This window comes from Falco rusticolus, chromosome 11 (genome assembly GCF_015220075.1).
Source record: "Falco rusticolus isolate bFalRus1 chromosome 11, bFalRus1.pri, whole genome shotgun sequence".
NCBI lineage: Eukaryota > Metazoa > Chordata > Aves > Falconiformes > Falconidae > Falco > Falco rusticolus.
Window position 1 is genome coordinate 28,850,395 of NC_051197.1, and position 14,142 is coordinate 28,864,536.

The following is a 14,142-nucleotide window of genomic DNA, read 5'->3' on the forward strand; positions in this document are numbered from 1 at the left end:
CAGTTTTGTGATGGTGCCTGACTTCACATCCTGGGCCCATGGATTCATTCACCTGCCAAGCTGCTTTTCCCTAACTGGGTTCTCAACGCACACAGCCTGGAGCTGCCCCTGATTTTGTCACACACTCACCTCTTTCACCTGCTGGGCTGGAGCATTGGCGGGTTTAGTGAACACATTAGTCAAATTGTCCCCTTCAGCCTTCTGCTCTCCAAATTGAGGAGTCCCAGCCACTTGGTGCCTGCTCTGTACTGGCACCGTTTTGGTTGCCTTTCCCTGTGCTTCGTCTCAGCTGTTTGCTGCTGGGCTCCTCTGGGAAGCTCCTCTTAGCAAAGAGGCTGCACACTGAGTTTGAGAGCGGTTGTGGTCTCTGCGCTGCGGCTCCTTGCACCGATGCCTTTCCCTCGTCATGCCCTGCTCCGTGCTGCTGCTTCCCATGGAACGTGCCGCAGGTGGGTGGGAATAGGGAAGGGGTTGGACTGTACCCTGTGCAGGCACAGGCAAGGCAGATCATTTTTTTTGAAAATCGTTGTCCAGATGAGGCCAGTGGCAGCTGTACACACTCTCTCTGACCTCCCCCGTTGCATCTCTGGACCACACTGGAAGGGGAACGCTGGGGGGGCTCCCCATCCCTTGTCCTCCAGGCTGATGCTAACGACGCTCCATTTCACAGCCTGTGGCCCCCCCGCCTCCCAGCACTTACATAGTGTTACGTTTCCGAAATCTGGGGTTTGCTGGCTACATGTTCAGGTTGTTTTTCTTGTGGTATTTTTCATCTTCATAAATCAACTCTGAAAACAGTTCCCTCCTCACTGTCATTTCGTTGTTTAAACGTGCAACGCTGTTATTTAATGCAGGAAGCTGCCGGCCACCCAGTTTGCCTGAAGGAAATGCTGCACGACCGGAGAGTTTCAGAAATACAGCCAAAAACCCGACGTTCCCGATTCCTGCACGCTCCCAAGAATGACTGCTGTCCCCTGGGGAAAAGCCGCCCGCCTTTGGTGAGGAGGAGGGAAGGAAAACTACAGCTCCCAGCAGCCTGCTGCGCACCCTTGGAAGAGCAGAGTTCACTGTCACGTTGACAGTGGAGGATTAAGGGTGTGGGGGCACCGGCTGTCCTGCCACCAGCAGAGCCAAAAGGCCTGTGGGAAGGGCAAACGGAGAGGCCAGCGCTGGGCCCCCCTTGCCACCCCTCTGCTTCACTTTGCCGCCTGGACCAGCTCCAAACCGACCTGGGTAAGCATCCGACTCCGCAAGCCACTTTGTTCCTCTGACTTCCTTCTTCTGCCAGAGCGTCACCAGAGGGAACAGCACAGGGTGGGGAGGGACGAGAGTCCGGGGCAGAGAGCAGCAATTATACCCCCCCCACCTCCAAAGCTTGCATTTGGCAAGAAACTCAGCTGTAGAGACAGTGCGGGTGGGGGAAGGTGCCCCCCTAGGCTGGAAGAGCTGCTGGGAAGGCTGGGCTTGAGATTTTTGTACGGAAATCCGCACAAACCTCTCTCCAGCAGGGAAAGTTTCTTGGGAGTTTTCCATGCCGCCCAGTTTTCCGTGGGTAGGCGTTGCGCTTGTGAAAGCCACCAACTTTCTGGGGTTACAGCTGTGCAGCCATTTGGTCCCAAAGCACTTTAGCAAAGGGGGGGAAAGTGCCCCCTCAGATGGGTGCGAGATCGGGTGGGGGTAGCGCTGCTGCACAGGAGCCAGGTGGTGTTTCTGCCAGCAGCTTCACCTTCCAGCACCATCGTCTCCCAGTTTGACATGCAGGAGGCAGAAAGAAGCTTGGGTGGAACGGGCTCATGGATCTGTGTTGACCCAGCTGTGAGATACCAGGTGCCCGAAAGCATGTGGGGCAGCCTGCCGAGCCCAGATGCCCCCAGGCCTGCCATCCTGGAGCACAGCTGAGCCCACAGGAGTCCATCCAGATGAGAAAACTGTGCCTCACCCCCCTGGCTTGTCCCAAGAAAACCGCAGTTTGCGTTAGCTCTTGAACTGCTTGTAGCCTGCTGGGAAGCAAGACAGCTAACAGCCCTTGGGCTGAAGGTTCACCCTTATCTGTGGCATCCACCTATTTTCACACCACCTTGGTCATCACGGAGGGAGGAGCCTCCTTCACCATGAATCACCACTCCTGTGTTTCTGCTTCTCAGGTTTATGGACGTTTAGTTGCAAGTCCCAAGACCAAGACAGGATGGTGCCTGTGGCAGGTATAGCACTTGGTCAGCAGCTCGAACTGCAGGAAGGTACAGACATCTCTTTATGACCAAAGGAGAAAGTGGGACAGAACGGTGCAGAAGCCAGAGCTCCAGGAAAGAAAGAAAGAAAATGGAAGAGAATCCAAGCGTGGATCTGTCAGGAGGTAAGTGAATCCTGTGCTTACTCCATCTACTAGGAAAATCCCTTTGCAAGAAGATTTCAATAGTGACATGGGAAACCTAACCAAAACAAAAATAAAAAATAAATGAATCTGCTCTTTTCCAGGCCAGGAAAAACAAGTTGCTATCTCGTTTTGAAGGGTGAAAGATTAACAAATTACTTTCAGTCTTGGATGCCTGTCAGCAACAGGTTTAGACTCTGTGTCCAGGATGTCAGCACAGGGAAGGGTAAAGATGGAGCTCCAAGCTGGGAGAGCTTTCTTCCCTACATCCCAGTGCTTCCCCCATAGAGATGCTTAAATAATAAGCCAGTTTTCCACCACCTGCAGATGGGAAACCTCTGGAAGAGGCAGGGCAAGGAGTACTGTTTGTGCCTAGCTTGAATAGCAGGTTCCTCTTATTTTAGTTTCTACCAAGTACTTACATTCTCCAGGTACCTTCTTAAGACAAGTATTTAAAGTACAAGTATTTCAGTGATACTGTGATGCCATAACCAGCTCAGATTCGTCCTTGGCAGTCAGAAGCATTCCCATAACAATCAGCAGCAAGGAATGTAAGAATCATGCTCTGAAGGACATGTTCTGACACATGACAAGTGCAGCTTCTTTCTCCATTTTCAAATTAGTAGGGAGTTCCTTGCCATTTTTGTCAGTCTTTATTCTAATTTTAGCAGAATCATTTCTGTCATTGTAGTGCTTGGTCATTCATAAATAATTTTGCACAAAGAGCACCTGAAATTTGAGGTGCGCTGTTGGGTTTTGTAAGATTCAGAATACATTGCAAACACTTATATTCAGCCTCAAATTTTTTCTGTTGAATTATGCTCCAGTGTTTGTTTTTAATTATACTCTACCATAGCTCTTTGGGAAAGCAGCTCCAGAACAGGAGCAGAGAAGGAGCACAAGCAAAGCTTACATTTACATTTTGACAGATGCTTGACGTGTGTTGGCATAACTCTTCTGGCCAGTACTCAACAACAGCCATAGAAATTCTTGAAATTCTTCAAAGTCCATCACTGTAATTTACCAGCCTAGGAAAACCCACCATCTGTGGAAGCTGTGGTAATATATCCTACCACTTAATTAAAAGAATTGCCTGCCCACCCAAGATAGGACAGCATGGGCCGTAGGCTGGAGTAGAGTTAACTTTGTCATAGCAGCCTGTACAGTGCCGTGGTTTGGATTTGTGGCTTTAAAAAAAAAAAAAAAAAAAAAAAAGTGTTGATAACACAGCAGTGTTATGGCTCTTGCTGAGCAGTGCTGGCACAGCATCAAGGCTTTCTCTTTTTTGCCCCCTCTCCCTCTGCCAAGCAAACAATCTGGGGTGGATGGAAGATGTGGCAGAGACCCAAGGTGGGCAAAGGGTTATTGCATATGGTATAACATCATGTCAGCAATGAAAACTGGGGTACAGGAGAAAAGGAAGAGGGGGCTGGCTTCTAAGGTGGCCAGTGCTTGGAGACTGGCCTCGCATGAGCCCACTTGCAGGAAGTGGTGAGCGATTGCCTCTGCATTGCTTGTGATTTCCCCCCTGCCTTTCCTTCACCTATTCAGCTGTCTTGATCTTGACCCATGAGTTTTCTCACTTTTTCTCACCTCCATCTCACTGGGGGTAGATGTGTCTGAAATGCAAGAACTGGGAGTTTTACAGGGTGGTGGTGAGGCATATTCTTGACTCCTGTATGGCTAGCTGAGCTTGTGAACTCCCATCCCAACAGCTGGGCCAGTCCAAGACGAGGTGGAGAGCACAGCAGAGCTTCCAGTGCACCAAGAGCCCACCCATGAAACCCCTGAGCACCAGGTGACAAGCCAGTGGCCTGAGACCTCCTGCAAACCAGAGGACAACTCTTTGGTGTGTAAATCAGCTACTGTTGATGGAGGAGAGACGATGCTGTCAGATTTAGCTGTCCTCACGGCAGAGGAGAATGTTCCCCAGGAAACTGAAGTATCACTGGAAGAATCTGGGAAGACGAGAGATGGTGTCTCAGAAAGATCCCAGGAAGAAGATGACTTGATTGAACGTGAGTCTCTCCCCATCCCTGTGTGCAGCATTTCCAAAATGCTGATAACCTGAGCCTTTGCTTAGAGGAGGCGGAGGAGAAAGGGTTTTTGGTTCTTGTGTTGAAAGAGACTAAGTGTAGGTCTGCGAATTTTATTCCCCACAGCCACGGTGGCCCACGGTAAAATGGGCAGCAAAGGAGACAGCCCTGTCCACCAGGAAACACAGGACCCTGAGACAAGCAGGCAGTGTGAAAGCTCCTACACAGCAGAGGAAGATGCTTCATCAACAAGCAAGTCACCAAGCTCTGACAGTAAAACAACTCATTTGGATGAGGCTGCCACAGAAGATATCACCAAGGGCTTCTTGGAAGAGAAGGGCACCAGTGCCCCTCTCCTGGACTGGGAGCCAGAAGAGCACACAGAGCAAGAAACACAGGAGAGTGGATCCCAAGGCACGTTAAGGAACAGACGTGGGTCTAAAGGTGAGCTGGTGGCTGCACACTGCTGTTCTTCCATCATGCACATGCCTACACTTTCTATCGGCATTAAGGAAGTAGTACAGTGACATCTCTAGTGCCTATTGTTAAGCAGGAGTTGAGCAGGAAAGAAGGTATAAGAAATTAATTGGCTTCTCTCCCTCTCTCTCCTTTGGCTGCTGTCCTGCTTTGGAAGGTACGAAACCACTCTGTACTCTGCATTGTCCTTCTCCTTCCCCTGCCCAAAAAGCAGAGAGATCCAAGACTCAAAGCAGCATTAACCCAAAGCAGTATTCACCTCTGACCCTTTTCTTCAGCTGGAAGCTCTTGGCAGCTCTTGCTTTTCTTATTACAGCTCAATTCACCTGTTCTCTCAACAGTGAGTCGCGCATTTCTTTCTCTTACTGTAGGGCGCACAGCCCCAAAGCCAGACGCTCAGTCCTGTTTGCAGAACGTCATCACCCAAAACACAGATCAGGAGAAGGCCAAAGGGTCCTTCTTGCTGAAAGGTGAGGAAAAGAAGCTTCCCTTGCATGTTATTCATCGACCAGAAGGCACTGATCCTCCAGGAACAAGTAATGAAGCACATTTAATTCTTCTTCTCTCTCAGGACCTTTCACAGCCTTTTGTGAGGGTTTGAGGGGAAAAAACATCCCCTTAAAAATAGGCTCAGCTTGAGCCTATAGTAGCAGGTTTCCCTACAGCTCTCCAGCCCCAAAAGCAGGCACACTGTGTTCAGCGTGCTGGGAGTACCCTGACATGTCCTGGGAGCTCTGAGGCTCCTACGCTGATGGTCCCCCTTCCCAGTCCCCCTCTGTGTCATGGGGCCCCAAGCAGGAGCCGTGATGCTCACCTGCACCACGCATTTCTCCTGGTCAAAACAGACTCTGCTTTGCCATGGAGAGGGCTCAAGCAGTTGTGTCTGGACCTCGCTGTCCTTTTCTGGGCAGAAGTGTGGTAGCACAGCTAGGAGGAAGGCAGTGAACACAACACTTTAGCTGGGTTAGGCACCTCCCTATGTGGACGTAGGTGCTCTGAATGGCCACGAAGAAAAGCTTGTGGCCAGCTGCAATTTCCTCAGGAAATTTTGCACCACCACAAAGCTGTAGCCTTGCCTCCATCTCTGGAGCTGTAGCCCCCCCGCATGGTGTGTAGGAGCATGGCTCTCACAACATGGAGCAAGCAGAGTCTTCATGGTTCCCGGGCCCCCTGAGAATGTGCCAACCTGAACCGCTTTCCTAGTGTAGGGGGGAAGGTCTGAGAACAGGAAAAGAGCCCCTGTAGATACTTTCCAGCATATCACTGCAGGTCACTTGGGATTGACTTCTCTTCCTCATCTTGGGTCTCTCCCCTGCTCAACAGGGCTTGTCGTCATGAGCCTCCTACTGCTCGCCTTCTGCGTATTCTGCTTCAGCATCCCAACTGATTCCCAGCAAGCCCCCAAGAACCCCACAGTGGAGGCATTCCTGTCCCAGTTCAATCAGCTTGAGGACAGGTTTCCGGGCCAGAGTCCCCACCTGTGGCGTCGCGGGCGCAAGTTCCTTCAAAAGCACCTCAATGCATCCCACCACACGCAGCCAGCCATCATCATCTTCACAGCTGCCCGCAAGGGTGAGCGGACCTTGCGATGCCTTAGCACCCACGTGGCCAACACCTACTCGGCTGCCCTGCATGCCAGCACCGTCCAGATCGACGGCACAGATAAATCCAGGCTCCAGAGTGACCAGGCTAAGCTGGAGGTGGACTCAGACCTGAGCGAAGCTTTCCAGGCTGGGGGCCGTGCTGCGGTGATACACCGCTTCGAGCTGCTGCCGGCAGGGGCCACCCTCATCTTCTACAAGTACTGTGACCACGAAAGGGCTGCTTTCAAGGACGTGGCCCTGCTGCTGACCGTGCTGCTAGAGGAGGAGATGCTGGAGACACACATCACCCTCCAGCAGGTGGAAGAGAGGGTCCGTGACTTCCTCTGGGCCAAGTTCACCAGGACCCCCAGCTCCTATGACCGCATGGACTCTGACAAGCTGAGCGGGCTGTGGAGCCGCATCTCCCACCTGGTCCTACCGATCCACCCGGTGCAGAGCATCGAGAAGGGGGGCTGCCGTGTCCACACCAAACCCTAGGGGCAAAGGCTGCCAGAGCCCCAGGAAGGCTTGGAAAGACAGTCCTGGCTGACTCCGGTGCGGGCGGAGGCACAACCAGTGCTATTTCTCTCCAATTTGTTTCTCCTGCCTTCCTGGGAAGAGTTTGACAGGTACAAGCTGATCCAAGGCCATTTGGCCAGCTGAGCCCTGGAGGTAATAGATGACACGCTTCCTTCTGGCAGAGGGGAAGAGTGGGTATTTTAGATGGCTAATTGCATGGGAGAACATCTCTGTGTGGGGAGGCAGAAGGGAAAACAGGACATTGCAGGTAGCATTTCTATCAGGAGATACAGAAATGTTCAGAACTAGTATGCCAGAAAGATACTTCAGTTCTGTAGCTCTTTCATTTCTCCCTACCCCTCAGTTTGCTGATGTCATATACATCAGTCTCCTAACTTGCTTTATCTAGAAGATTTCTCTCTCTTTGCAGAGAGCCACTGGAACACAGCAAGGTCAAATTCCCCAAAGCCCAACATCCTGAAAGCAAGCTTCAAAAAGAAAACCAGTTTGCTAGGCAAGGGTTTGACCGGTCAGTCCTGATAGGAGTCCCACTTACACAGACTGACTGACACCCCCCCAAAGACCAGATCCTAGATATAGGGTGTTCAAATACACCTGCAATTCAGAAATCCCCTAAACATCAATTACAAGAAATTTCAGGTTGTCAGCACGTAAACATGTCTCTGAAGTGGGGGGATCCCACATGCCAGAGAATAAACTCCAAAACCAGAAAGCAAAGAGACAGAAACCACCTTGCTCTGATAGTGTGAAGCCTCAAGGGAGGTAAAAGAATAATAGTTTAACTTAATGCTACTTCTGTAAAAAAAAAAAAAAAAAAAGTCAGCTCTTGATCCCTTTGCCACCAGCACAAGGCTATGCCTGTCTCTCCAGGCTGATGTGTCAGCTTTGGTCCTACCTGACAGACTGCTCTTCACCCAGATCTCTGGTCGGTGTGTAGGGCAAGAAGCCGTCTGCCTGCCTCTCCCCAGCTAACTTTAATTGATGAATGTAGATGTTAATAGTGATATTTATTTCAAACCGCATAGGGTTGCACACCAGGTCCCTGCCCTGCCAGGTAGCTGGTGCTCTGGCGTATGCTGAAGAGCAGGGCTGGGATTAGCTGGTGAAGACAAAATCTCTGGCGTTAACACTAAAAATCTTCAACAAAGCACGTTGGTTTCTTACCATGCCTTCTGTTCTGCACCCCAGGAAGAGAAATCTGGGTCCTGGAAATACTGTGGTGCCCCTGCACACTGCATTTCTGCAGATGCTTTGGGGCAGAGCAGCCATCTCGGGGAACACCTAGGGGATGGGTGTGGGTTACAGCATTTATAACATCCTGTCAGCCCCGGGTGTCAGTCCTGTGTGCCTATGGTGCTGCCTGCCAGAGAGGGAGCAGCTGTAGCGGAACATGGCTTATTTATATAAGCAGCACAGACTGGGGCCTTGCAGAGCCAGGCTCTCTATCCAAAGAAGACACGAATCGAGAACACTACAGTATTTTTACAAGCAGCACATCTGAGTGCTTCTTACAGAAATCGGACCTCGGTGTTGGCCGGGTCTCCTGCCAGCGGTGCCTTCCTGACCTGCCCCACTGATGTCTCAGCTGAGGCCCAGCCTTGCACCCCAAAACCACAACCTGCCTCTTCTTTCCTCCTGCTGTGTGCCTTGACCTGTCTCAGGAGATTTGTGGCCATTAACTTGGAGGAGGGCACAAAATGAAGGAAGAGGAGGGGGTAATTTGTTCATGTCCTAATCAAAGAACAGACTTTTTTGGTTGGCTGGGGACATGAAGACAAGACCACAGCGGTTTTAACTGTGTCAGACACTGGGCTAGATGTGAGAATTACCTGCTGGAGTCCAGCATTGGCAATGGCAGCCCAGGGCATGGTTTTACACAAGATATGGGTTGCTTCCTCCCCTCCCTCCTTTTTATTGCTATACACTACTTTGGTAACAGAAAATACTGCTTCTGCCCTGCACAGTCCAGAATGGGCGCTGGTGTAAGAACCAGCAGAGCCTTAACCATGTTATGCCAGTATCTTGAGGGAATCCTGTATTTTAACTTCATCTTGCTCTCAGTTTTATGTACTGTGTTTGTAACGCATAGCCAAGGCTGCAAGGGCAACTTCACGCTGCTTGGGCACGTCGCTGTAAGCATCATTCACCCAAGCTGTTCTAATACAGAAATGTTTTTATGACCTTTTAAAGACAAAATATCTGCTTGCTTCTGAAACAAGACTTCTATTTAAAAATAAATAAAACCCAGCAGTCTTTGAAGTGATACTAGAGTCTTTCTGTATTCTGTTGGCGTTTTTTTCCCTAGCTATTTTCATTTCATTAAGCAAAAGAGATCATCATATTGGGCAAAGTTTTATTTAGGTCAGGGCTGTAGTTGTGCAAAGCGAATATTTGTTTTTTCCAGAAAAACTCCAAACAACCTTTTTCTCAGTTGTTGGGGGCAAACATTTGCAGTTTTTTCAACTACGGCACAACTATAACCAAAAACCCGCAAACAGCTGCTGAATTCAACCCAGACTGAAACATACTGAGTTTTGCATAATGCTTAATTATAATAATTAAACCAAAGTCCACTGACAACTGAAATATTTTAGAAATACAGAAAGCAAGTATTTCTCATTTCAACACCCTTGATCAGACCAGTTCCACCCAATGTCACAACACCTCAGCACACACAAATTTTTATGTTCATGGTGAATTATTTTTCCTAGCTCTGGCCTAAACAGAGGGATGGGGATTAAAAAAAAAAAAAAAAAAGAAAGAAAGAGGATTTCCCCTTTTATTCCAGATTTTCTTCAGTCCCTGTCCAGGCCCTGGCAACCTAAATACTCATAACATTGGCATCTCTTTTCACATAGATGTTCATGTGATCAATTGCCAGAAGTAATCACTCATCTCCTGTTGCCTGATGCAAGAGGACAAGATTTGGTCCTAGCCCAAAGATTCAGATGAAAATCCGGTGTCACCAGGTGCAGTGACTGCTGGATGCCAAAACCAGGCTGCTTTTTCAGTTTTGCACATGAATTCAAAAGCAAGTCCAAAGAAAGTAGCTGAGCAAGCTCCAAGAGTGTCTCTAGGCAGAAGGGTGCACGGTGGTTTCTCCCTAGATGATGTGGTCATCATGATCTGCGCTGGCAAATAGCATCATCATGCTTGTACCTGCTCCAAAAATCAGGCTGAACTGAGAGTGGGAGTGGTGCTTGCTGTTGAAGAGAAGCAGGGAAACCAAGTCCAGAGGCTGCTCAGCAGTGACTGCACCTCTCCGTTAAAACTTTGGGGCTATATCTGCAGCCCGTTCAAATTAAAGATCTTTAATACATACCAATCAAGAGCCTCCTGTGAGTCCCCTAAATGGCTGAGCAGTGCCTCCCCAAAAGGGAGAGACGCCAGCGCAGAGGTGCAAGGCCAACCTTCCCACCCACCGTGCCAAGCTGCAGCATCTCCACACTGTCCCCTTCCTCCCGCACCCCAGCTGGCTGGCCCTGGGGTCACTTCAGGCAGGACAACTGGACCCCCAGCGAGGTTTCTCCCAGCCAGGGATTCAGGTTCCCTTCTTCCTAGGCTGTGAGTTAATTCAGAAATGCTGTGCTCTGGCATGGGGCATGGGTGCAGTGGCTGCAGAGCCCCCGGTGAGGGACACTGCTGGGTGACACAGAGGACGTGGGGCACAGCCAAGAGCGGATACACCCACGGCAGCTCCGGAGGAGCCAAAGCTCCCCCTTTCCATCAGCTCTCCGACGGCTGTGACAGGTCAGCACAAGACCAGGATGGAGCAGGACATGGTCCAGCACAGCAGCATCACAGGTAAATGATTCCTCCCAAGCACCCATCAGCTGTCCCCCCACCCCTGGTTCATGATCTCTCCGGGAGCGTCTCTTTCTGCGCGTGCACATGTCACCCAAGCACGGCAAGGCCATGGATTTGGCAGGAGCTTATCAGTTGCCTGCCATTACGTCAATGCTACAGCTAAATCATTTTTCAATTCCTCAACTACAAACCAATAAATAAATGATTCTTATTCTACTTGACTTATTGAACAATGTGCCCCCCTCCCTTTTTTTTTTCCAGTCCCGCTCTCTGCAGCAGTAGTTCTGCAGGGAAGGATATGCTGCCACAGGGTGCTCAGCAACCCTAAAAATTACCTTGAAAATTACATAGCAACTCGACCAAGGGGCAAAACCAGTTCTGGAAGGCCAGTCTGGACTGCTCCACCACCAAATTAGCGCTGATTATACATGTGAGTGTGCACTGCGCAGGCTTGGCATGCCACCCTGCTCTGCCTGCAGCATCCCTGTCCCTGTGACAGGCACATCGTGCCACATCTCTTTTCACCCCTTTGCACCAGCATGTGCTAAGCTGGAAGGAGGCAGGATGCAAAGAGACAGGTAGAGAACCCAGCTGAGCCTCATCTCTCCTGTTAAGCTTTAACCTCTGGGAGCTCGTCTACAGCTTAACCCTCCCGCAGCTCTATGCATGGGCAGGCTCCGCCACAGGGCTGGTCCCCTGGGGGTCACTTTTAGGCCTGCAAAACCTCCGTTGTAAAAGAGATTTGCAGACACTGGGAGCTTAAAACTGTTTTTATTTCCCCCTTTCGCCTCTTCAGGGGACGCAGCCGTACAATGAGCTGAACAAAGGAGCTTGGCCTCAGCCTGTGGGATGCAGACCCAAGAGCCTGCAATGAAAAAGCTTGAAGAATACAGCTTGCAAGTGTGTTCCCTGCACAGGGAGGGGGCTAAGCCCTAAGCAGACCTCCTGCTGGGCTCTGCCTGCTTTGGCTGGGCTGCCTGGTTATGCTCAGGCTGAGGAGAGGGCTTTGCAGATCCCTCGTGAGGCCACTCAAGAGTTGAGGATCCTCTTGGAGCCAGAGCAAAGGCAGCAGCATGGTTTGACACAAGGGATGGAAACAGCTTCCCCAGATCACATTGAGGTCTGCTCCATCCTCTGCCCCAGCAGCCCAGGGACCACTCAGGCATCTCTGGGAAGCAGTTTTGGGTTATGGTGATCTCCGCAAAGGAGCCTCTTCCCACAATTACAGCTCGAGCTGAATGAAGCCACTGTTCTCTTTATGTTAACACAGCTGAGCTCCTGCTCAGAGCAGCAGAAAGGAAGCCAAGCCATTTCCCTGGTCAGAGCCTGTGTCTGCAGAGGGGAGCCATGGAGCACACAGGTTCCTCCTCAGAGGGAGAGTAAAGTCCAGTTGTTGTTTCTGCTCCTGGGGCCAGGGAGGGGCACCTGTGCTGGGGCAAGCACCAGGTAAAGCCAGACAAGTTACTGGGACTGTTTGGCCAGAGGGATGGACTGAAAACCCAGTGCAACACCCTGAAAGACAGGCTCCCTCCAGCAGCTTGGTCAACGGGAGAAAAGCACATGCACACAGAGAGAGAAATGAAGAGCTGTGCAGGGACCTTTAGCTCCAGGCCAGTCTCTCACATGTGTTTTTCTAAACTCTCAACCTCTATAATTATGATCCCAGGACTTTCTCCATGGGAAGACGGCTGCCATCTGTGACATCTGCAAGTTGTGAGAAGAATAAAGCCCTTCAGGTCATGTGCATGCCAGTGGCATCCTGGCTTGTACCAGAAACAGCGTGGCCAGCAGGAGCGGGGCTGTGACCGGCCCCCCACACCCGGCACTGGGGAGGCGGCACCTCGAACCCTGGGGTCAGTGTCGGGCCCCTCACGACAAGAGGGACATTGAGGGGCTGGAGCGTGTCCAGAACCGGGCAGGGGCTGGGGAAGGGGCCAGGGCACCAGGCTGGGGGGGGCGGCTGGGGGAGCTGGGGGGGTTCAGCCTGGAGAGGAGGGGGCTCAGGGGGGACCTGATCGCTCCCTACAGCTGCCTGACAGGAGGGTGTAGCCAGGTGGGGGTCGGTCTCTTCTCCCATTTAACGAGTACCAGGACAACAGAAAACAGCCTCAAGCTGTGCCAGAGCAGGTTTAGATGGGGTATTAGGAAAAATGTCTGCACTGAAAGGGTGGTCAGGCACTGGAACAGGCTGCCCAGGGAGGTGGCAGAGTCACCACCCCTGGAGATATCTAAAAGATGTGCAGATGTGGCACCTGGGGACATGGGTTAGTGGTAGGCTTGGCAGTCCTGGGTTAACAATTGGACTTGATGATCTTAAAGGTCTTTTCCAATCTAAACAATCCTGTTTCTGTGTTAGAGAGTGGTCTACTCCAGTCCTGCAGGAGCTGCTGCAACAGCAGCCATAAACACCAGTCCTCCCTTCCAGAGGCAATATGTTTTGATTTCTCTCCTGATTGTGTTTGGAAGCTTTTCAGAGAAACAGCTGGCTGATGAAACCCAATCCAATGGAATAAGAAGTTGAAATAATCCCAGGCAGCTTCCAGAAGGCAAGGGATGAGTACGAAATCAGTCCCGTGTGAGCAGCCCATGTGTTTGAATGTGGCCGGCACCTACAACGATACACACTGGCTGGCCCCAGCTCAGTTCTGGTTATGAAAAGACTGTTAGGATGAAACAATGTAGCTCTGCTCTTGGGTGCTAATAAGGGGGAGATCCTCAACCTTGTGAATCCTATAATACAGACCTACTTTCTGTTAACAGGGCATATGAAACTGGGAAGCAACTGGGAAAAAGCCTTTTGTAATGGTAGGGCTGAATGCAAAACCACAAAGGGCTGCTGCACATGCAGAACTCAGCCTGCCCATGCACATCATACAGTCCACAGCAGAACCAGCTGGCCCAGTTAGAAAGTGGCAACTTTATGGTCTAAATAAAGACAGTAGGAAAAAAAACCAAACAAACAACAAATTGGAAAAGGCAGATTAGAAATTATTATAAAACTGGAAGCTGTTTGCAGTGGCTAGTGATGGGTTTATTAGCAAGGTTTTAAATGTACTAGTCAGTTCAATAGCAGTATCAAACCCTTCCATACACTGGTTACCAGGATATACTGGGGGTGGGGGGTTATGAGTCCTCAAGACTACAAGGGAACCTTTACCTTGCATACCCTTATGCCCACACTGACTGAGAGTATTCAAAATCTCCTCTAAAGGAAAACAGCCACACTGCTTAAACTCAGGATGTAAGATGGCAAGCAGCATTTTACCATTGCCTTGCTGCCTTCCACGCCGCACTTGCACCACCTCTGCGAGCAAAAGAGGCTCAGAAG

General features: G+C 50.5%; 1 protein-coding gene across 2 annotated transcripts; it reads left to right on the forward strand.

Moving 5' to 3' along the window:
* The first annotated feature begins 705 nt into the window (after positions 1 to 705).
* Positions 706 to 7,843, forward strand: LOC119155364 (torsin-1A-interacting protein 2-like). Of its 2 annotated transcripts, none has more exons than XM_037403930.1 (6): positions 706 to 1,233; positions 2,145 to 2,353; positions 4,087 to 4,389; positions 4,534 to 4,851; positions 5,256 to 5,420; positions 6,208 to 7,843. In XM_037403930.1, the coding sequence occupies exons 2-6, from the start codon at positions 2,254 to 2,256 to the stop codon at positions 6,963 to 6,965; spliced, it is 1,644 nt and encodes a 547-aa protein (XP_037259827.1). In that variant the 5' UTR covers positions 706 to 1,233; positions 2,145 to 2,253; the 3' UTR covers positions 6,966 to 7,843. The 2 variants fall into 2 exon arrangements, with proteins under 2 accessions (XP_037259827.1, XP_037259828.1); XM_037403931.1 differs by having other exon boundaries at positions 5,256 to 5,354.
* Positions 7,844 to 14,142: the final 6,299 nt, after the last annotated feature.

Excerpts from the sequence above, each read along its gene's own strand:
- LOC119155364 (XM_037403930.1), top strand. The coding sequence starts at position 2,254 with ATGACCAAAGGAGAAAGTGGGACAGAACGGTGCAGAAGCCAGAGCTCC. Across the intron at positions 2,354-4,086 it reads AAGCGTGGATCTGTCAGGAG|CTGGGCCAGTCCAAGACGAG; the intron begins GTAAGTGAATCC and ends CCATCCCAACAG. Across the intron at positions 4,390-4,533 it reads AGAAGATGACTTGATTGAAC|CCACGGTGGCCCACGGTAAA; the intron begins GTGAGTCTCTCC and ends TATTCCCCACAG.